Below are 24856 nucleotides of genomic sequence, written 5' to 3' on the forward strand. Positions count from 1 at the left end.
GTTTTTCTGAATTCTGCTTAGAGAGAACCAGGGTCAAAGTACTTGAATGGGCTTCCAGCTCTACTGAAGTCCATGGTGGAGAAGTCGTTCCCTCAGGACAGTACCTATCATTCTGCAGCTGCTGTCCTCATATTGGTGACATCATCTGCTGACACCAATGGCTTAGGAACGAACCTGAGGCAGAATTTCCTGTTTACCTTCCCACAAATTGTGTCACTAGCAAGGGAAGCTTGGTAGCATTACTTCCTTAAGGGATGCTCCAGTTTGAGGGACATTTCACAGCTGAGTGTAGCCAAAAAGAGACATGCTTGATGCACCTTTTTTCTCATTGTCTTGTGCATTCTTGTGGTATCTCAGGCCCAGATGAAGTGAGGGCTGCTGCTGTTTTTTGTGGTTGAATATATTTCCAAAGGTCTTGAGAAACAAACCCCATAAATCTTACAATATGATACAATATCCCACATATTGTGTTGTATAATTAGAATCAAACTGCCAAACATCTTTTTAGGGGTGAGGGTGGTCAGAAATTCCTATTTTTGCTTGCTCCCAGGAATGCAGACTGCAAGAATGGAGAAGTAAACTCCTCCATGATAATTTACTTTTTAAAAAAAAAAAAAAAAGATAAAAAAAGACATTCAGCATACAGTAATTTAGGCACAGATTTCAAGATACCTACACCAGATGTATGGGAGAAGATAGGAGTAGTTAGCTATTTTAATACTGAATAAAATAAACTTGTCTGAAGTAATATCTTAATCCTCTGACAGAGTTTTGTGATATAAATCGTTAGCTATAATATCTAGTTGAAGAAAAAGAACCCACACCACCATCTGGATTCGAGCAAAAATATACTTTAGATAATGTAGTGCCCTCCTGAGACAAAACTTAGACTGATTTATGAAAAAAAAAAATCAATAATCAGGAGAAAGGAATACATTCAGTTAAGAGCCCAGATATTTCAAAATCTAGTAGGGTTTGGATGTGTGTCAATTCCTGAACCAAGACTTTTTTACTAAGTCAAAAAGGAGATTGACTTAGCTGTCCCATTTCCAAAAAACACAGGAGAGGGAAGATTGATTATTCTTTTGTTTTAAATAGTAGCAGTGAATTGGAAGAAAATGAGCTTGTTTACCTCCAAATTACCAACAGCACTTGTAGCAAACTGCACTCTGAATGAACATCTGAATAGTTACAATAGTTTTCTGTTAACAAATCCAATTTAAAAAAGAAAAAACTATGAGAGCATCAAGATCCTACAGTTAAAAAAAGAAGCATTCATGTCTCCCTCACCCTATTAAAAAAGTCAATAAAATTAGGAGGTTTTGCTTTTATCCCATAATGGAGGAGACACAAATCAAGAAACTCATACCTGAAAAGGCAAAACTTCCACAGTTGTGTTTAGAAGTATGTCTCCTGGATGCTCTGGATTGCCACTGTGAAATAAGTACCTATAAATGAAAAAGGAAAAATAAAACAGTCTACATACATCAGTCAGAATTAGCCAAGTTACCATCTTACATGTTAATAGTCACATTACAGATTTACAACGATAAACGTAACTTTTATACTGGACTACATAGATAAGAAACAAAAGATGGTTTCATGCACTACCATAATTGAAACAGCTAAAGTTTTGCATTTTTTAAAGAGTAGTCAGGCAATATTTTGCTTAGAAAGGTAGTTTTCATAATCTGATCTTGACAGATTGCATTATACACAGTGAGCAACACTGCAGTCGTTGTTGCCTGGCGTGCACTGGCATCACCTCCAGCAGCGAGAGCCCTGCCTTCCCGCGGCCTCTCCCCATGGCTCCCCACCACGCACCACCCCCTCCTTGTGCCCACAGGATGATCTCTGTCGATCCATTCTGAAACAGTTCTGGGAACTCATCCAAGTCAACGTTTTGCCAGGACAGTTTGCCCCAAGACCAGCTCTCCACTCTGGTTCACTGCAAAAGTCCCAACTCATATCCACACCCTTAATGTTACCTGAATTCAAACTTCTATTTCAAAGACACATTTTTATTTTTTTTTAAAAAACAAACCCCTATTTCTTGATGTGTATACACACACAGAAAAGGACCTTTTTTTCATACCTGTACAAAGTCCCCATCACACTCATTCAATTGTGCATTTAATGAAATGTCTCTTTTTTTTTAAATGGGACAGAGTAAATGTGTTTAAAACTGTATCAAAACCATCCCTACACATATCAGTCAGTGAAGTGAGAGTGTTATTCTAGCTGCCTACTCTCAAACGGCTTTTGCAGTACTGTGCATGTGTAGATAATGTTACAAAAGACACAGTTTAATTCCCCTTTCTTTATATATAACGCAAACTTCATATTCATTTGAATACGTATTATGTAAACAAGTAACAATATTTTTTTACCACTAGGTGGTATCGACGCTTGAAAAATTGTTCATTTCTTACCATTTTTTTCTAGTGGACCACAGAGTTTATTCAGATTACTGTCAAAAACTACCTAGATATTACACTTACTCAGATGCCACTTTTAAAAAGCCAATTTTACTGTTAATGTGTTTAAATGAATATGTAAAAATCTATCAACACATTTCAAACCTTTCTTCAATTGGATCTTAGTGAAATTAACAGTAAGCACCATCTTTGGCATTAAATACCTCACCAGCCAGGGACAAAATTAGTTCAGAAATTATCACTTGATTAAAATTACAAACATTAGCTCAATTTGCAATTTATTAAGACACAATTGGAGATGTAAATTTGTCTTTATCCAATATGCAAGGTAAGTACTTGCCATTAATCCATACTTGATAGCTACAAGACAAGAAGTAGAAGAAAACAGAGCTCTCGGACCCTGACTTGTGCGACACACACAAGTACCTAACATTTCTTTTATCAAGGCTCAGAACAGGAGTAAAACCCCACACTTGGTTATAAGAAAGCTACGTAGATTTCTATTGCACTGGTTTCAGCTGAACTGCACGGCAGAACAAAACCAGATCAGTAAGCTTCAGCATTGTTATGACCTTCAAGAAACGTAATTTCCCCGCAGTAGTTTAATGTAAAGGTTAGTCAATTCTAAAGTACACAGGGTACTTAAAAAAATCCGCAGTTTTTCCAAGAAAAATCTTGTGACTTTTTCTAAACATTAGTGACATCCAAAAAACCCCAAAAACTTAGCCTTTCTAGGAAGGCATCTTTATTGTACGTTTTAGTAAGAAGCAAAACAAAATTCTTGGCAAAGCTGACCAGAACAGTCAGTATATTCTGCTGTCTTCTGACCTAGCAGATCTAACTTGCCATCCTTTAGTTTGTCAGATATCCTAATCGTTACTGGGAATTTTTCTCATGAAAACACGGAAAATTCTAAGGAGACCTATTTTAAAATGCAAGTGATCAAACACATTTAAGGTGCTGCCATCAAACACTCCAACTAAACCACAGACACAGTGCTTTTCCTTAGTGCTTTCTAGTTCACAAATCTTATTTCTGAGAAGACACACCTAAAAAGCCACAAAGAAACTCCTCATGATCTGTCATCACTGTGCTCTCAATGAACGATAATGGGGTTGGGATGTTGGGGTGGGGGTTTTTTGGGGGGGACATGCAGGGAAGTGGTGGTGGTGGGTTGTTTTTTTGTTTATTTGGGGGGGGAGGCGTTGGGGGTGTGTATATTTTTATTTATTTGGGTTTAGTTTGTTTGTTTTTAAAAACAACCCTGCAAATATACAACCACAGCCAACCATTTCTCCTACTGTGCTATCAACTTTTGAAACTGAAGTGTGGTTTCCTCCTCCCAGCAGTTATCACTCCATTAGGGCAATGCATTCAAATGTTGGCACAACGCCAAAACAATTTACGGAAGTAATTAATAAAATCTGATTTCCATGTAATCAAACCCATTTTTTAAATATGTTTTCTATAACTCTGTCTAGCCATATGCAGACACATATATAACAGATGCATACGTCACATCTTATTTAAAATTATGTTTAAAAAGGAAGAGGTATTTTCGTATCTAAGCCTTGCTTGAACACTTGACAGATAACACCTACTTAGACATAAAAAGTTACACAGATTAAAAATAGAAGCCTGAATACACATACACAGCCAGTTCACATCTATGATGAATCTTTGGCTTAGAAATAAAATTTACAAATTACATTTTATTTCAAATTAAATTTTCTAATTTACAAACAGATATTCTACAGTTCCTAAAATGTGTCATTAGCTATTCTTTTGTAAAACTTGCCTTCCTGACATACTGATAAATCACAAGCTTCCAAGGTTTTCAGACTATGACAGGTATTTCTCAATACAGATACTGAACGACTTGGCAGTAGCTGTGCTTTTGGCTGCTAAGTTATTCTGACATCTGTCCTGGGATTTGCACGTGACAGTCCAAACATGCTTTTTTCTTCCTAGTTAACTGATATTCTTCTTAGGATGGAATCACTAAGATATTCTTGCCTACCTGCTGCTTAAGCATAACACCTTCTAAACCATTCTTTCAGATTAAAATTCTGAAAGCCATAGACCTCTAAATATAGTAATCCCAAACAAATGCAAATTCACCTAAAGTTAAAAAAAATACTACTATTACTTTATGGAATATTACTTTACAGCTTTTTTTATTACAAAATACAAACATGGACACATTTGGACATTTTTGATGGAAATCATCAGAGAAAAGTAACTCTAACTTACAACTGGTGAATGAAATACTAATGTATCTGAACCTCCAAGAACCTTTTCCTCTGGCAGTGTCTTGTTAAGGAGTCACAGGTCAAAGATAAAAACTAGCAATTGTAGATATTCAAGAACAGAGACAACCTCCTCTCTGCCAGAAGTTATTAAATGTCTGAACTAACTTACATACAGTCTGCTCATGACCTCAATGTAGTATGAGAGTAACAGAGGATGCTAATCATTAACACCTCATGTGCATAAAAAATTACACAAAATTTCAAGAACACTGAAGGTTTAAAAAAAAAAAATCCAAAACAAAACAAACCACAAAACAACAACAACAAAACCAGAGCAAAGTCAAAGCTGCAAACAAAACTTCTGTTTTCATATTCAGTGACTGGAGTATTTACCCATGTTGAGGGTTTGACTTCTTGTCATGGAGCTAGATACACCTATTAAATCAAGCCAATTGGAGGGAAACCCCCCCCCACAATAAGCTGTAACAAATATTCATGCACAACCTAACACACAAAGGGCGGGGAAGGCAGAAGCATGATTATCACTAAAACACTGATGAAAGACATCATTAGCTTGCCAATGCAGTTAACTGTTATGGTATGTTAACAGCCTACACTCAGATTCAGAACTCTCCCAGTAGTGAGCACCTGGAAAGGCTCTCATCTATTTTAAAAACTCCCAAAGGATGTGTATAAATTAATATAAATATTACTAATCTGCATGTTAGCTTTAATATTCTTCTTTGAATAGCTAAACTCTTCCATCACCTCTACCTTTAAAAAAATCATAAAAATCCCAACTACACACACCTCTTTACCCTCTTCCTATTTTGCTTATGAATATATCTCTCTCCTTTCCCTCACATCAAAGCATATTTAGGCCCAGAAAACTGTTATTCTCTCTATTACCTATGTTATCTTTTAGGCATTTAAAAAAAATCTGTCTTACTGTCTTTTATATTTTATATTTAAATAAACAGAAGTGTCAATGATTTTATATATATATAAAAAGTGTGATTCTATGCATTTTCTATTTTGTTGAGCAATTAAAAATTAGAACAGAATACAATAACAACAAATTTTGGCAGCTTTATGAAAGAAAATAATGTACAAAAATTCTTTTAAAAGCGCAAGTCACATCCACTGTCAATATATTTGGGTTTTGTTTTGAAGGAAAGAAAAGCCTTATCTCACTTGATGCTAAACACAAATATTCTAAGACTCTATTTATGAACACAGGCCTTTGTGCTCTGTAAACACTGGGAATCAAATTCTTTTCTCTACATATCCTCCTTACGTCTCTTTTTAGTATATTTTAGTATATCCCATTTTCAGAAAAGGAAAAGAGGTAGGAAGACAGAGAGGAAATGTTTCCTTCTGTGTTTGAGCAAATTATCCATAGCAACATGCAGCACAACAATTTCTAATTCTGCACAACATGAATTTCTATAAAAGCAACATTCAGTCAGCAAATTTTTGGCTCTCTTTGACAGATGCTGTCATCTACTGCAAGAGTCATTATTCCCCAATTGTATCCAATATTTTTCATCAGTGGATGCAAATGTGGTAAAAGAAATCTAATCTACCTCCTCACTGTCATTTTCCCAGAATCCTCAATAGGAAATGTTATTTAATGTTTGTTACTGTTACTGGAAACTGGTTTTAACCATGCATTATTTCCTTGTGCAAAATACAAACGGAAGATGAATAATTTCTTTTCCTCCTCTCAAGCTCAATTCATTCTCCTATCCTTTATGCCTCTTACCCACTCTTTCTCAAAAGTTGCCTATACTTCCAAAAAAAAGCTTAATTCCACAAGGCTATGTATACACCCACCAAGTACTCAACAAAAGGTAAGCAATCTAATGGGAGCTTTTCTAGCTTATTGTTACGGTTCCTGATTTGGGGGGGAAAAAAAAAAAAAGAAAAAAAAGAGAAATGCAAAATGCCTGGTAAGATTTCATTTCCCCTGCCAAAACCAGCCAATCTAACTGTTCATATATAAACTGGGCTGCATGTTTGAGAGCTGCAAGGGATTAATTCCCCGTTTTTAAAGAAGTGCCGAACCAGCACACCAAAAGGAGAGAACTTTTTCACGTTTGTCAAAGAACCATAAAGTAGCCTGACTGAAGGCAACGGGGAGATTTTGGGGAAGTGGTCTGAGTATTTTTTTAATCTAACACACCCCTGAGAAATTTTCTCACACCACTTCAAAAGTCAATCTGAATCTTTTGATAAGGTTACCCATACCATTTCCTAACTTTCTTCAGCTGAGCAATATGTGTAGAAGGCATTTAGCTGGCCAAGAAAATCTCCTCGTTTCCAGGTCTACTCTTGCATTCTGTTTCCCAGTGAAGACTGTGAGATCAGCTTTCCAAACCTGCACTGGGCTCTCTGGAGCATACACACACATCAACTGTAATAGAAAAGGGTTTGGCATTAAATTAATTTTAACTATTTTTAATTTTTAGTTTTGGAGTTGGTTTGGTTTTATTGGTGTTTTGTGGTCGAGGGTTTTTTGTTTGAGTTTTTTTGGGGTTTTTTGGTGGTGGTTGTTTGTTTAAGGAAGGGGTAGTTCTCTGTCCTGAAATCTCTTCTTCTCTTTAAGGAATTTACTTATTTTTCCACCACATCAATATTAGTTAAAAGGCCCTTACGTTCTTTTGCAAGGTTACTTCTGCTGAGTTTTTAATCCAGTGAAATGTAGAAAGGCTTTGGGATTTTTTGTTTGTTTGTTTTTATATGTGTGTGTTCCCACATAAACATCTCCCCCTCCGCCCCCAGCTTAATTCTCCAGAAGCACAGTTTGTAACTCCAGTTTTCTTAAACATAGGCACTTGCCACCATTTGAGATGCACTTGGGTTTGAGACCTCATCACAGGCTGGCAAGATGCAATTATGACATCTCAGAGACTCAAGCCCTTCTGGAACTCAGGTGAAGTATTTTAGGGTATCTCAAGTGGCATTAGACATCTAACGTTCAGGCAACAACATTAAGCCTCTAAGATTTCTGACTAAGAACTGTAAACCCAGGAACACTGCCAAATACACAAATCTTGAATATTAGTGCCATTAAGGAGGAAGCAGCATGTCCTTGGCTCAGGCAGCTCTTTTCTTCTGTCTCTGCTCCGTACTTAGGGTTTTTTTTTTCCCTTTTCATATGAAGTCCTTGCCTCATTGTTACAGGCAGAGTTCAATGCTCAGAGCAAAAGCATCAGTGGCTGGGAGCTTGCCTGCCAAATCCCTGCTGTAGTACCTCCATTTGAGGATGTTCTACTCATTAGTACAGAAGCTTATGTAAACGCAGAAACCAAAGTCCTCCAGTTCTCTTTTTTATATACACTAAAAATATTATCCCACCTGAAATATACTTACAAATACCGAAACATTTAAAATAATAAATGAATGGATTGAGAGCAGCCCTGAGGAGAAGGACTTGGGGGTGTGGGTTGATGAGAAGCTCAACATGAGCCAGCAATGTGCACTTGCAGCCCAGAAAGCCAACCGTGTCCTGGGCTGCATCAAAAGAGGGGTGACCAGCAGGTCAAGGGAGGTGATCCTGCCCCTCTACTCTGCTCTTGTGAGACCCCACCTGGAGTACTGCATCCAGCTCTGGGGGCCCCAACATAAGAAGGATATGGAGCTGTTGGAGCGAGTCCAGAGGAGGGACATGAAGGTGATCAGAGGGCTGGAGCACCTCTCCTGTGAGGACAGGCTGAGAGAGTTGGGGTTGTTCAGCCTGGAGAAAAGAAGGCTCCAGTGATTCTATGAAAAGACTTTCAAATATTTCCTATCAACTGACACCACCATTAAAGCTTAATAAAATGAAGATGATGTTAAACTTTAGTAAATTGTATTATGTCTTTAGAATCAGAACAAAGATTATTTCTAAATCATACACTGTGTGTGCACACGTGTTACTTCAGCTAAAATTGCCCAAGAAGACTTGAATGTATTGCATTGCACTGAATGAGCGTTTCTACACTGAACAGTGATTTTGAATAAAGAACAGCTTATACATCAGTCAACTTACAGCTGTATTAATCTAAAACCCAAACAATTTTGCAGTTCCCTAGGTTTTGAGGGGTTGTTGCTGCAAAAGCAAATGATGAGAAAGTTCCGTTTCACTGCCAGTTCTGGAAAGCTGTTAGAAAGTCTTTTTTTTCCTTGGTAATGCATTTTATCTTGTATCTCTCTACCCATAGGATGACTTAAATCCCATAGGATGGATAATTAACTACATTTTAGATACGAACCTGACCAACTGCTATGATCCTTTTTTTTTCTGGTGAATTTGTTCTACTTTAAAAAAAAAAATTAAATTGCTTTTAAGTTTTCACTGCTAGAGAACCTGTTTTAAAAACTCTGTTTACTTCCTTTACGATGAAGTGGCACTAATAACAGGCAAGCAACTGTCACTTTTTATGCAGGTATTTTTCCGCACTGTCACAATAATTTCAAAGCAGACAAAGTAATGCACATGTTTAGTTACCAGGAGCCCAACAAGATACTCTTCACACTTAATACATTGATTTTCTAGACCAAATAGTCAAATATATATTTATTGCATGAGTGGGAATTCTATGTTGTGAGAAGATGCCACAGGAAATATATGTCAGGTTAACATCACATGACCTAGGGATTCCAGGGTCAACAACATGGAAAATTTGATGATTAGTCTCAAATACTGCACATTCACTATCTATGCCAATATCAGAACACAAAGAAGTAAATGTAATCTACAAGCTGTCTTGTCAAAGTATCAAGATTTCAGTTTAAAGCTGAAATTCCAGACTGCAAGTTCTACTTTATAAAATGATATTATTAATAATCAATGTCGTATTAGGATGACTAACTTGCTAAAAGAACAACACAACTTTGGGGCAACTACAGAGTTAAAAGCACTGCTACAGGGGAAGAGAAAAAAAACCCCACAAAATCAAAAACCACATACACACCCACCCACCCCAAAACCAAACTCTGCTATCCTTTTGAAAATAATCAAAGTAACACTAACAAGCAGTTGCATACAAGAAAGGAAGAGCCTCATATTTTAAAAATATAAAGCAAATTTAGATATATATACTGGTGAGGTTGGGGTGGGTTTTGGTGGGTTGGCTTTTTTTTTTTCCTTTCCACAGTATAAAATACATCCTTGTATTTTCCTGAAGAGTTTCTTTTTTAATCAAGATGAGCATTTGAAAGCAATTTATACTAAAACAAACCTGAAGCCCTTCATTTTTATAAATAGCCATTCTAAATTCCTATTGCAGAAAAGCTGACAAGTGTAAACATAATCTAATCAAAACAGTGATAAGTTATGTGATTCCAAGAGCTTCCTTGATGTAATTAGTGCACGTGTTCTTTGAAAACAATATCTGATTTGTGTCAGTCAAATCTATAGGCAGGACTCTGAAATTTGGGCAGTCAAAAAAGAGATGCCTATGATGATGACGACAGACACCAGCATCACTTAAGTGCTACAATGGAACATCTTTCTAGGATGTGTTTTGCTGTTTATTTTTTTAAACCAGGATCACATTCAAAATTTATTACCTCTGTTCAAGATTCACTACTCATCTACCAATATTTCAGAGCTTCCTACATACAAAAAACCCTCAAACAAAGCAATGTCTAAAGTCAAAAGTTCTTCACAATGAGCTGCTCGGGTACAGCCTTCCTCACTGATATCTCTGAAGAAAACAGTAACTAATAAAGTATCTTGAATCTGTTATTTATAATAAGGAAAATGAATTTACACTCAGTACCAACATTAAAGTAGCAATAATGTATGCTTCAAAAATAAACTCTTAAATATAACTGTCAGTTTTAATAATTAAATGTGTGCTTGGAACAACAGTTTACATACCAAAATAGCAAAGTGGATGTCAATAATTATGTAACAATCTAAGGGAACAGAAATGCAGTATTTCTTATCTGTATAATGTAGGCTGTCTTGAGCATTTAGAAAACAGTCCATTTTTAAAAAAACCCAACAAACCAGAACAAAACCACACCTTCAATGCTGCTGTGCAATTTGTTTATAAGAGGAAAGTCAGCGGATCTACTTTCACTCTCAAAAATATGCTACTGAAAGAAAGGAATGTATCTTCTAATTGCAAAAATAAGAACAAGATCCTAGCTTACTGTTAAGGGACTTCAGTGTTGTGGCTGGAAATCTTTTGCTTGGAAAAAACCTAAAAAGATTCAGTACAAGAGTTGTTACTAAAATGAGCATTAGACAATTTCAGTTTATACATCTCTGTTCTCCAGGTGTGGTTTAGAACAAGCACCGTCTATTTGACTTCAATATTCAGCAGGGATCCGCCAAGCAGGTCTTACACAAAATAGCCACAAACGTTACTTTTTGCTCAGCAAAGTGAGCTCAGTTTTCACTTTAAACTACTAAGGGATCCTTGCCAGTGTTATCCCTGACAATATTCTCAGATCTCAAAAATGATATATTTAAAGACTTAATGAAAGCTAATTACTGAACTGCTATACTCAGCAGAAAATGTAAATTCAGTTCAGCAAAACATTTGGCATGGAAAAATAAACCATAGGAACAAGTTAGTGCTCTGTCACCGTGTAACAGACCTGCCATTCATTCAGAGTTGTGGTCAATATTTCCATTAAAAAACTTGTTTATCAAGAAATTATTGTGGGAGTTATTAAGCAGCTACACCTCAACTGACTTGGCAGACAAAATTTTCTGTAAAGACAAAGAGCTTTTCTATCACTTAAAAAAAAAAAAAAAAAGAAAAAAAGGAAAAATCTGTTGCATCCCTTTACAAACACAAGATGCTTTCCAAAGCATATTTTCTACTCTTAATTCGTACAATCAGATATATCTCCCTACCAGGTAAGTCTTCCTAATGCTTGGTACATTTTCCCTTTTCTGTGTTTCAGCCCGCAAGCCACAGTTTTCTTTCTGATTGCCTCAGCAAGCATCCCTGAAATCTCAGGAAACATCATTGCTCCACAACATTGCTCCATTTGACCTTCACCTACCAAAATTTGCTGCTGCTGAAGTTAAGTAGACAAACAAAACCAAGTCCCCAACAATTTGAAATGGCAACATCTGTAGCCCTAATCAGCCACTGACTTCAGAAAGGCAAAATATTGCATTTTTGAGGACACTGTGGCAATAGAAACTAAAACAATAATAAACTTTGAAATGGCTTACAATGATAGCTCAAACGATGTTAAACTTAATTAAGTCTGAACAGGTAGCATCATTCTAATTGGTGAACTTCCTTTGAGGAAGCAGTAGAATACAAGATGTTCCCTTTCTTCTAAAACTAAAATGCATTTCTTCAATAAATAGAAATACCAACAACAACACACACACAAAAATCATATTATCCTCTACTGCTGGGACTGTTCTTAACACAGCAGGTAGATGTTACTACCTTAGGCCTAGATACAATTTTCCAGGGAACAATAATGAACACTATCTTCCCACTTTTTGCACAGGTAATTAAGCACTTACTCGTTCCCCCCATTCCCTCACCATTCAGGTAACACATATTAAAAAAAATATTTTCTTCAGACCTGTGTATGCCATTTTTTAAATAACAGTGCTGACCCATGACACTTGCTAGCAATGCTTTCTAAAATTGCCATTGTGCATTTGATTCATCCTAATCTACCCAAGCTCAATATTTGCTGCTTAAAGTTACCCTACTCATAATGTAGATGCATATAATTTTTTAAAAAGAACAAACCCAAACACACACACAAATTGGACAATGTTTACTTCATAACTTTGAAAAGGAAAATTAGAAATCAGTGAATTCATACCTCTGAGCTGAAAAATATGTATTTTGTAAACTATTGGCATAGGATAAAAAAGATTCTGCCTTTAATCCAAGGAGGTATGGCAGTCATATTCCTCAACACATGCATCTTGGAAAGCTAACCAGGAAAGTCTTTAAAGCAGAGCAATCAACTGAGAGAGTAATTTGACATTGCAAACACCAAACCTGAGTTTCATAGGTCAGACTAGTTTGGAATAACATAGTAACAAGGAAACTACTGATCCTCACTGTTGCGCTAAACCAAGGCGAAGACTTAGCCTTTGATTATGTACTGAGGCACAGAAGTTGACTAATTGGATTCAGTTCAGACTGCAAAAAGGGCTACTTCACAAGAAAAGTGTCCAGTCAAATTGATTCAAAGAAACTTTGTTTTAACAGACTATAGGTACTGCCTCAAAAGAACACATAAGGTATGTGAAGAAAGGAGAAAAGGAATCCACTAACATAACAACACTTTAACAGATGCTAAATAAACAATTTAAAAGTCTTGAACTACTATGTTGGCAAGACAGTAAGAAGCAAAGCAGCAAATGAGCGTCAATAAAACTAAAAGATGACTAAACTCTAAAGCACAAACTCTATTATCCTTATTTAATCTGACTAGTAGCTAAAAAGAAGTCACCTTTAGTCCTCTAACAAATCATGGATATTTGTATTTCAAGGGCATTCCTTCCTTTTTTTTTGTGTTAAATTTTAATTATTTTAAATAGGTCAACTTGGAGTCTTAGCACAGTGACTTTTTTTCAAGCCCTAAAACTACATCTAAAAAACATTACCCTTCAGAGTTCCCAGCTTTCAGGTCTGGGGACATCGTGATATGCTCCAGCAAGATTTCTGATCTGGACAATCAAGGGACCCAGGCTGCAGGGCACAACATATTGTACCTCACGCCACGCTGTACAATTGCTCTGTAATTAGAAGCAGACCAACCAAATACAAATAGAATCAAATTGACTTCTTTTAAGTTCTCTCATGGACTGCCAGAGAAGCACTAGTTTTGAATTGCATTTATCAAAAAGGGTCTGGATTAAATTTATTAAAAAAAAAAAAAAGGCAAGACAAAATTTACAGTAGTAAAAGAATTAGAGGGAAGACACTAATGATCATAGTTTCAGCTGAACTCCAAAGATGCTACATCATTTCACTTTAGTTTATAATGACAGCCCCAAATTTTATCTTCAAGTATTCTCAGCGAAAAAGCAGCTTTAGACTTGAGACCAAAGGCAAATAATTACTAACCTTTCTACATTGACTGGCTTGTCAAATTTAAATAGAACATAATCCCCAGCAACTGGTGTGACAGCCCAGAAAAAATCTTCCCCTACGTAGGTTTTTTCTAGCGTATGCCCTTGGTAGACTTTTAAAGATGTCGAAACCTCTGCAGGTGGATTCACGTGGATTTTATGCAGTAGTGGTTTCAGGAAGTCTTTGTCCTAATTGAAAGAAAGACAAACATCATTGCTGGTCAGATAACCTGTTTTATTATGTTCTTCTCCCAAGTGGCTACACTTAAAACAAACACTTGCATAAAATGGAAAATGAATGCAATACTCATTTTTGGGTGTATCAGATCTTGTACTGATTAATAAGATGAACATGCCATTAAAGGAAAAAAAATAGAAAAAATATCCTCTAGCAAAAATCCACAAAAATAAACTGAGATTAGCACTTCTTATACTTGAGAGTAAGCAGTTTAAATCAGATTTCATTCCAACTGGAGTAATATACAACATGCTTGAAAATGCCAGACAACAAATGCCTGTTTTCTCAAAGGCTACCAAGTTTTTCATTTAATCAGTCTGCTCTGGAAAGGAAGGAAAATTTTAACTACTAACTGTCAGTTTCTGGATCTTCCCTGCTAGAGAGGAGTGGAGGCCAACATGCTGGAAAAGAGAAGGCCTGAAGCGTATCCGTAGGTTAGATTTCTGTCGATCACAATGTTTCTGAAATGGGAGGGAGGTGTTAAAAAAATAAAAAATTCACATTAGTAAAACCAACACAAGGCTGCTGAGTTTTTACTGCAAATATGTCATGTTACATGAACCAAAAAGACTCAACAAGATCCCAGACCTATTTATCCAGTTGTTCTTGTTTTCATTGCAGAAATCTACCAAGACTGCTATGCAAATATAATGCTGTTCAAAGTTCTTGCACAGAACCTGTTTATTCAGTCTTTCAGCCAGGCTGCTACTTGAGAAATGAACGACCAAATCCAAAGTTTACTCCCCACTCGGAACCTTCTCTATGACTTCTATCCAAGCAGTGGCATTCTGCAGAACCTCAGTGGGGGTTATGTGAATGAGTTTATTTTAGGACTGTTAGACACAGAAACTAACTAGACTTTTGCTTTTCATCCTACTGCATCTATCTCCAAAATCTGAAATAGTAACACTTACAATGCCTCTGAGAACTGTCTCTTTAAAGATCTTTTTCAGATTAAAATCTTGCTAGGAAGAAAGACTCTTTCAGGACATGCAATAACCATACTACATAGTATTGCTAGCCTCCAGCTCACTAAAACCAACTCATTCACCATTATGAAAACATTTTAGAAGCTTTATAATATAAACAAACTTACAGCATCTTTCTCAGGGTTACACACTTTCACCCAGAGGATATGGTCCAGGAGCCAATCAATAGGTTTCTCCTTATAAAACATAAATATGAACTCTACAATAAGAGTGATATCTGGAGACTGGAACATTTTACCTGTGATGACATTAAGAATAACCGGAGTTATTTTAGATTAAAAATAACATTGTCTTTTGAAATCAGTGAGACAACAGATGATAAGTTTGTGCCAAGACAAGAAATGTTAGCAATGAACAACTTGAAATCTCAATGTTATTAAAAGCTCCATACTTCTCAGCTATGCAAAACTAAATAGAACAACTATTCAAACAAGAACTCATTGTAACATATCTTGGTGCTATCAAAATATTCAATGTATATTACAACACAGTCTCCTTAAGAATAGAAATTGTCCATCTGCAAAAATAGAGAAAGAAGAGTTATGGATTTGCATCCACTATTCTCCATGCCATGTGTAAACTTGAAGAATCTGAGACAAGGAGCTGTAGCTATCGCAAGTGTTATCTGCCCAGTCACACAATTTCAGCTTTGCAGGTACAGAAAGCAGAGATGGAACATATACCACTAACTCCAGATCCTTCTCTGTAGAAAATCAAAGGGAAAGAAGGAAGCTACTAGAACATAATCGGAGACAACGCAACTTAAAAACAGAGACATCACATAGCAGCGACCGGAGTTTTTTCTGAAATGCATAGGCCATAAGCAAACTCATACTGAGGACATTTCCAACTAGCCACACTCAAAGCATTCAGCTGCCCAGTAGAAAGTCTAAGTCCCTCCCACAAACAAAAACTGCAGAACTTCTTCACCAAGTACTGCCACGACTTTAGGGCTTCCAAGACAGCATACTGCTTCGTCAAGTACAGATGGACTTCTGGGTGGCACTGTGCTACAGGATTCTTGGGAACCCTGTGAACTGTGAGGCTTAAAGGAGGCCTTGGCAAAAGAAGGGAACTTGATGAAGAAAGGCTTTTTATTATGAAGAAAAGCAGGTTTTTATGCGATTGTGGAATACACTTCACTGCTAGTACAGGCGTCTGAAGATAAAGGTGGCCAACACACTGGGCTGTTTTGTTAAGCTGAATGCAGCACTTATGAAAGGTACCTTGTATGAAGACACTGCTGCCAGAAGCAGCGCGTCACTGGGAGTGGGGCAGTCCAAGGCTGAAGACAGACTGACCACAAGTGCTTGTACTAGCGACTGAGTGCCAACTAAACCCCCAAAGGTAGTTCCAGATTTGAGGGTAGATTCAGAAAACATCGGGTTTGCAGATCAAGTCTGCCTCTACTTTGCTAGGATACAATGGAGGAGGTGAAGGAGAAAGACATTACATGACAATGAATCTCTTAGGAGGACACTGACTGAAGTGATTCAGTTCGGCAGATGGTGCTGAGATGTGGGCAGTGCTGACTTAAACAGGCATGGGCTCATGGGCACATATGCATTAATGGATCAGTCCAGTGGAAGCTCTTCTCCAATGCAAGTCTTCTGTCTGTCCACACTTGGGAGTTCCATACAACACACTAGCACACAGCACTTAGGCATATGAAATGGTTTTTTCCCCCACTTGTAATCTATGAGGCCTTCATAGGCTTTTTAAACAAGTTTCACAAATGGTAGATGTCCTAATATTTTCTCCTATGTTTAAGAAGAACAGCTGGAGTAGACATTAAGAACAGGTTCCCGGCTGATGCAGCAAAAACACTTCCCATGCTCATCAGAAAATGGGATTTGGTTCTCATCTACAGGAGGACAAAATTCTTTGGAAAGGTCACTAAGGAGCAGTATAGGCTAGTCTAGATGACAAATAAATAGGGAACAACGTTTTGTACGAAGCTTAAAAACTATCAGCAGTGTAGCATTCCACCTGAGCAGCTGGCTGAGTGGAAATAAAGAGATGGTGCCAAGCATTCTACCTTATTTAGTCATCAAGGAGGATGTTCATATTTATATAAACAGAAAAGAGGATATACCTGAAATATCACCCTGAACCAGTACTACACAAAAGGTAAAAAGTTATCTAGTCTTAAGTGATTAGGAACATACATTTCCATTGTGAATGTACATGTGGACTATCACTCAGAGCCAGACATTCAGTTACTTCTCTTTCTGTTGAGGCTCACTGAAGTCTGTAATTCATAGAAGATTACCGCAAGGCAGCATAAAAAAAAAAAAAAACTGGAGGAGTTGGGAGTTCAAATCTCTGTTGTAACAGGGATGGAAAATTTCTCTACTGAAACAGGTGACTGAGCCTGGCATATTATACAATATCTCAGAGTAGATACAGAATGCCAGGTTATTAGCTTACATATATTAGCAACAAGGATATTTCTAAGGGAAAGCATCAAAGTTGCAGGGGCCCTGTTATGTGTGCTCTGACACTGCCAGGTATTAGATGTCAGTATCAGACTCATACATGGACATATGCTTTGAGAATGCCAGTATCTTGAATTGCAAGATCCTTTATTTTCTCAAAAAGAGGATACATACTTAGGAGATCACCTAAAGGGCCTCATCCTTTCCAGAAAACAAGTCTAATGGGATCTCATTTCCTTATGACTTGTACAAAATTGGATAAGAACACAGCCAACGAAACACTACTTACTTTGGAATTCTGAGATGAGTTTGGATAGGTCTGAGTGCGGCTACATCATGATACAGTGCAATAAATATGGAACAAGTATCTGGCAAAAGTCCCAATTATTTAGTCTGTGGGAATGATTCATAAAGCAGACCGTTCACACAGTGGGGTGCAGAAGTACATGTGGTAAGACATTAATTGACCTGACATTGCTATACCAAAGTTATCCTGTACAAAAACCTGGAATTACGCTGTTTATAAAGCAAAAACGTTGACATTGCTTGTAAGTGCTTGTTGCAACGAGGTCCTCAAATAGGCATCTCCACTTGAAAATACTCTAACTAAAATTTGAAGTTCCCACTAAACAAGGGACAACTACTACTAAACTAGGGACAACTGCAAAGCTTTCTTCTTTAAAGACATAAGAAAGATGTTATGATTTTTTATCAGTATATTGTTACTACTTACACACTATATTGTTGTCATTGTTTAACATTATTTGTGAATGTAAATATTTAAAAATGAGTAGGAAACATTCATATGACTTGTACAGTGTTGTGTAAAATATTCATGCAGAATAACAGCTCTTTCAGCTTGTCACACTTCCAATTTAATGGGTTCCAAATTTTCCTGGTGATTCATCTCTGCCTACTGCTTTCAAGCATGGGGCAGAAGAGAAAAATATGAGAAACCTTAATCAAATACCAGCTGAAAAACAGAACTAATCAGATGTCTCTGGGATCTTTATGGGAATGAAACCATCATTTCTAGATGACACCTGCTGAAGTAGTCTGTCAGTCACACCTGCTTCCATAGGAAGTGGACCTTTCCATGTGATGTCAAAGAGATGCACAATACCACGCAACTCAGAAGACAAAAACATCCCCACATTATTGCTCCAATCTCAATGGAAGCAGACTGACTGAAGAGACAGTTTATCCTCTTCCTGGAGGTATGCACGCAGTCATGCTGCTCTGGAATCCTTTTCTTCCTCTACCCAAGGACAGAGCAACAGAACCATACTGTACATTTTTCCTTTGACTAGCTCATCTTCTGAAGAGCACAAGGATTACAGTCTTCAGTTGTCACCTATGGTGAAAAGACACTCATAGACCCTGTCACTTATAACCTAAACGTTAAGGTACAGGATTCTTACCTACAATTAAATAAGCAGAGAACAAGACTGAAGGTAAGAGTAGGAATTTACTGTTTTCCTTAATTTAAATTATTCTAATTTTACCTAAAATAGAAACAGAGTATCATCAAACATTATTTACTTCCATACGGCAAATTCTTCTGGGCCCAGATTGGCATACTATTGTCAACCATGCAGTCAACCACCCCGGACTCAGGGAATAATCCAGCTAACACGGTGATGTCGCAGGACACACCATAGGAAAAAAAAAATCAAAACAAACAAAAAAATGCCCTGATACGTCCCTGATGCATCTGACTGCAACTAATCAGAATATACTAGGTAAGCATCAGCTGACTGTACCTGAACTAGCATCTTTAGACCCAACTGGCCTCCCTACATTACACTGCCCAGCACCATGGAAAGGTTCAACAGTGCAGGCAAAGCCTTCTCACTTTAATTCATCATGATGTCTGGAGCAAAGACTACCAGGCAACACCCTGCTCCTGAGACAAGCCCTCCTCTCCCTTCAGTAATCAAGGACAGACATCCACACACTGCTTGCAGAAATGCTTTCACCACCTTGCACACCCATCTTGGCACAGCCTTCCCCCAGCTCCTTGTCCTTCAGTATAACACAGCATTCCTCATGACATTTCTGTCTCAGGACACCACCAGCACAGCAGTACTGCTGTGGATCAATGTCCCTCTTTTCTCCCCCAGAACACTCTTCCTACATCAGCTCAAAAACAGGCCTCTGCAGTGAAGCCTCTGGTAAAACAGGTCTTCAAAGCTCTGGACCGCTGACCGTCCACAGCTACTCCTTATGATGGAAAACAGCCCAGTACAACTCCTACTCCACAGATCCGACACCCCAGCCCCTCTGAATCCTAACTATCCAAGCCTCTCCTGAGGAAGGGTAGCAGCAGCAGCCTGGCTTCCCTAGGGCATAGCCAAAGCCCAAGAACAAGAAGCAGCATTTGTTGAGGTCCTGCACTCCTGTGGCCCCCCATGCAGCTGCAGGTGAGGAAAATGCTGTGAGCCATGGAGCCATTGAGATGCCATCCAAATCCAGCCTATAGATTGCCCACTGGCTATCCCCAATATGCAGTTAAAAATCATCAAGCCAAAGAGACCAAAGCAAAAACTGCAGTAACACACGCTGCCTCAAACCAAAGGCAATGTGAACAAATTGAAGCAATGGCTCATCTTTCACTATGTTCACGCACTTGGTACAGTGCATGAGAACACACATAAATCAAGGAGATTCTGCTGACAAAATTTCAGAGTTTTCAGATTCTGGGCACATGCAATCTACCCTTGGAAAGAAACTTCAAAGTCCAAAGGAATTAATACTAAAAGGTAAAATCTTGCTCCATAAATCCCTAGAGATTTACAAATCGTGGAAGACTTTCTCCATATTATTTATCTATACTGATAAAAGTGAGAGCCAGGACTGAAAAAAAATATATTGTGGAACATCATCTGCTATCTATTGTGCCCTGCCAAGGCTTCTATATGATTTTCAGTCCATTCAAATGCTATCCTTAGTGAACTATTCTGGCCCTCTCAGTATTTTGTTGCGAAGTACAAGACACACACAAAATGAAAAACTTTGTTTTCTGTGGTTCTCTGAACTGCAAATATCTAAATCATTAATTTGCATTCTTCCACATAAGCACTGTGTTGAATGTATTCAGTCTACACCAACAATAATTTTCTACCTGCAAGTGCATATTCTAACCATAGTTGAAGTCTTTTAATGTTTTCCCTGTTAATGATATGCAAATTACTGGCATTAAAACCAGAACCTCTTTGAAGTTATTTAAATCTCAAATATTTGACTTGATCTACTCTTCCCCAAAATTCAACTATGTGGACTGCTTAAGCAAAACTTTAATCAGAACAACTTAAAATGATCAGAACAACAGGCCTTAAAACATCAGGGCACGGTAAGATTCAGAGGAACTGTGTAAGACAACCAAAAGGCTGATTTGAGGCTGCTCCATTAAAAGTTTGTGACAGCTGACATTATAGCCACAGTGCAGAGTATTGCAGATCCTCTGGAAAACACTTCACCGCACAGGCAGTTGGAAGACAAATCAACATTTCTCATAAAAAGCTAACAGGACTTTCCTATGTTGTGTCAGGGACCGCAGTGCAAATCAGAATCCAGAAAAGCAATACGTGCATCTCCTTCCACAGAGCTTCTTAGGGAAACAGCACATATCTCACCCATTATTTATTAGATACTTGACAGCACTTAAGACTATGCTTTCAGTATCAAAAAAAATCCAAAGAAAGCAACTTCTGCTCTGTGGCATAGGTGACAGAATTCTATAATCCTGCTGTCAGCCTAAATAGCTGCATTTGCCACTTCCTCATGTAGTACTTGCATAAATTAGATTTTCAGTTCAGAAATACACTATGACGAAAACCATTTTTACCTAACAGAACTTGCAAGCTGATCAAGGCTTCCAATAGTGTTTGCCCCCTCCCTGGAAGTGTTCAAGGCCAGGCTAGATGAGACTTTGGGCAACCTCTAGTGGAGGGTGTCCCTGCCCATGGCAGGGGGGTTGGAACTAGATGGTCTTTGAGGTCCCTTCCAACCCAAACCAGTCTGTGGTTCTATGAATAGCTTACAGCGAATCACCCACATGTCTGTTTTTTAGAGATTATTTCTAAATCAGTAGCATCTAGGCAATTCAGTGCTCTACTTTCTCTTTTAGACATCTACACATAAAACTCATCCCCAGTTACAAACAACTACTTTTGCTCTTCCTATAGCTATTTACATTACCGAATTACTATAGTACTGGTCTGCATCAAGATCCATAAGGGATAGTAGAAATGAGGCAAATCTACATTACTTGCATAAAATTTCTATGCAATATATGGTTATAGCACACCACTGTGTCTCAGAGCCAGAAGTTCTAGTCACTTTCATGTATACTATTTTTTCTCTCAAAGCATAAAAGCAGGATAAGTAGTTAAATTGGGAGAAAAAAAATCTAATTTAATTTTCTAGGTAGAAAATCAACATTAAGATGTGTAGCCATAGCTAAACGCATCTGAAATTCTACTGATATCATCTAATTAAAAGGAGGCAAGCAAATACGGTACAAGGAACAAAGAACAGGGATGCAAGCAGCAGTAGCTAAATTTAACAATTATTTTCAGAGGCTACACCCAAAAAAAAAAGTATATAGACAGTATAGAAAAACAACTTTAAAATAATTTTAAACAGTTGTGCAGGTGATTAAGCCAAATCTTAGTATGAAGAACTATCCACCTACCCTTTCTGGCTTAAACACTGTGCCCTCTATAGCAGCACTGAGAACAGAAAGGGGTGTGAAATACACAAATAATAAGTGATCTGAAATACATCTCATGGGGTAGACAGTGCATGTCCTAAACTGTAAGGTGGTTTTATGCTCATTTTGACATGTCAGTCTTACAAAACTGAAATTTGTGAGTGAATACACTCTACTACTTAACTATGCAAACGTAGAATGAATGTAAGTTACTTCTATAGCTCAGGAACTTCATACAGAATATACATTTAAAGTGCAATTCAGACTGGATCTACAACTCTAATCCCATTTAAACCCACATTTTAACTGTTGAACTGTTCAAAAGTAGAAGCAAAGCCTAATCAGATGTTGGTATTCAACCAGTCTGTGCAGTGCTGAATCACAGAGAGTTGCAAGGGGCTCCCAAACAGACGAGAGAAGTCTTGTACCTTAACATAGCATGTTAGGAGATAACTACTATTTTCCTTTCTACTCAGTGAATCTCTGAAACCCTGAAAGTCAAGGGACTATTGCCTCCGCAGCACACCTGATGCTGAGCTGGAAATAGGACCGTACTTGCCATTCACACAGTTGCCAGCCTTCTCAGTTCTGCACTCTAGATGCACATCCACTATTTGCAACCATTATGGGTCACAGCTAAAAATGAAGCCGTTCTCTGGAAAGCAGATACAAAGTGAAAACAAGAGTACAAGAAGAATTTCCGAGGGAATGACAGAACTCAGGACTGCACTTTATCTGTTACACGTAGGATTTTCCTCCTGTTCTGCACTCAATTTACAGCCTTTGCATTGGAATCGTTTGTGTTGACTACATAAAGGTATCTCCACAGTCTGACTTAGCTTTTCACTTTTCCTCACGTATCTCCAGCTTAATGCTTTTAAACAGATAATGACACATCACTGCAGTAATGAAATAACCTTTTGATTTGTAAAATCCTTTCAAAACCTCTTTTTCATTGCTTTTCTGTTAATTCTAGTACCTCTTAATAAAAACATATTAGTGTAAGACCAAATAACCATAAAGTAATTTCAGCAGCACCCTGGTAGTCAACCCATAACAGCCCGAGATGCTGCATTAGCTTCTCTCACTGTTGTTCATTGCAAATGACAGGTAGACTCTAACTACACCTAATTAGGAGCAGACAGTCATAACTTCTCCTTGATGGAGTAGAAAGGTGGAGATAGAACAGGCCTTGCAACCAAGACAAACCGATGCTTGCTGATTCTTGGAAATTTTGGCACAAACACCAATGAAGTTGTTTTAGGTGGAGTTAGTTTTCATGCTTTTTTCTTTTACTTCAGTCACTTGTCTTTTAGTGACACTTTTGTTTTAACGGCAGCTAAATTCAACATAAGTCATTGTTTGCAGTTTGACTGTTAGTATTTTTAAAAATTAATTAACTTTGTTATAAAAAAGCTCTCTTTTCCAACAGATTGAGTTTGCCTCAGTCATACAAAAGTATATGAAACAACTGATAAACAAACACGAGTTAAACCAGAGTTCCTAAAAAAGGCAAATGAATTTCTACTTCTTGGTCTATTTCCAATACAAAGAAGATAGCTTTGAAGTCAGATCACTATTAATTCACAGAGTCTGAGAATGAACGTGTTCTTTCAAACCACTGAAGTGAATATTTTCTTACCAATGAAACCCAGCTGAGAAAATTCTAGAATCATCCAATCCTCAGAAGCGAGCTGAAGTGCAAAATTTTTTATTGTGCTGAAATAATTCTGCTTGACAACGATGTCATCTTCAAGCTAGAGGAAGGTAGCAGCGATATCAACATAAATAAAAAAGCACCAGCAAAGCAATAAGAAAATGTACTGCTAGGAAATACTGATTTATAATATATTGCTAACACACGGCCATATATTTTTAACACAAATGCTGCTAGAAAACCTAGCTTCTATTGCCAAGAATAACTATTCTATTGTAGGAATCACAGTCTATTTGTGGAGAACTAATCCAGAATCCTTCTGTAGTAAGAATCCACAAATGTATCTCAACTTATTACTTCAGAACATTGCTTTTCTAGCATCTCTCTTCAGAGAAAAATCATCCATGAAATAATGTTAGACTAAGTGACATCATCAGTAGAACAAGTAGAATACCTGTATTATTTGTACACAAACATGACTCAGTTTACTCATGCACCTAACAGCACTGAAAGAATTTCTCCTCTGAGACAAGAGGCTAAGAGCAGGTTGTCTACAGAGGTGGGACTCATTTCACCTGGCTCCAGCTGTCCAACAGAAGAACAGGTGCATAGTCCAAACTAATCAGCTAGTCTGGGCAGCAGAACTGCCAACACATGGTGCTACAATCCCTTTAATTCAAAGTAAGGCCACTGCTTTAAGGATCCTGCCTTTCCTGTCCTTTCTCCATTGTATTTATGCTCTCCCCCCTTGTGCAGGAACTAATATTTGTGTGACTGCCTGGTTTCAAAAAGACTGTCTCATTTTGAAGCCTCCAGGAGAGCTGGGCCTCCTGTGCAGCCTCCAGGAGAGCTGAGCCTCCAACAGCTCTCAGAGAGTAGTCAGCATAGCTTTGTAGAAACTAGATGAGTGGGGCTTTATATCCAAATGACACAGTACCAAAATCTAAATAAAGATCATAAGCACAGTTACTCACTAAATCTGCAATATCTATAGGTAAGCCTTCTATTTCAAAGCAGCAAGACACAATAGAAACAATTCTGAGCTAAATTAAATTTAAGAAGAATT

At 37.6% G+C, this 24856-nt stretch overlaps 1 protein-coding gene across 2 annotated transcripts in view; it reads right to left on the bottom strand.

The window, feature by feature from the left end:
• The window catches only part of MGAT4A (alpha-1,3-mannosyl-glycoprotein 4-beta-N-acetylglucosaminyltransferase A), an 80269-nt gene that overhangs the window by 7983 nt on the left and 47430 nt on the right, over positions 1 to 24856 (bottom strand). For both annotated transcript variants that reach the window (XM_075737949.1, XM_075737960.1), the window contains 5 exons: positions 23776 to 23890; positions 15089 to 15219; positions 14346 to 14453; positions 13750 to 13943; positions 1370 to 1448 (listed from right to left, as the gene is read on the bottom strand). In XM_075737949.1, coding sequence (XP_075594064.1) covers positions 1370 to 1448; positions 13750 to 13943; positions 14346 to 14453; positions 15089 to 15219; positions 23776 to 23890 — 627 coding nt within the window. The remainder of the gene's footprint in view (positions 1 to 1369; positions 1449 to 13749; positions 13944 to 14345; positions 14454 to 15088; positions 15220 to 23775; positions 23891 to 24856) is intronic.

The sequence above is a fragment of the Balearica regulorum genome, chromosome 1 (genome assembly GCF_011004875.1).
Source record: "Balearica regulorum gibbericeps isolate bBalReg1 chromosome 1, bBalReg1.pri, whole genome shotgun sequence".
In the NCBI taxonomy this organism is placed as follows: domain Eukaryota; kingdom Metazoa; phylum Chordata; class Aves; order Gruiformes; family Gruidae; genus Balearica; species Balearica regulorum.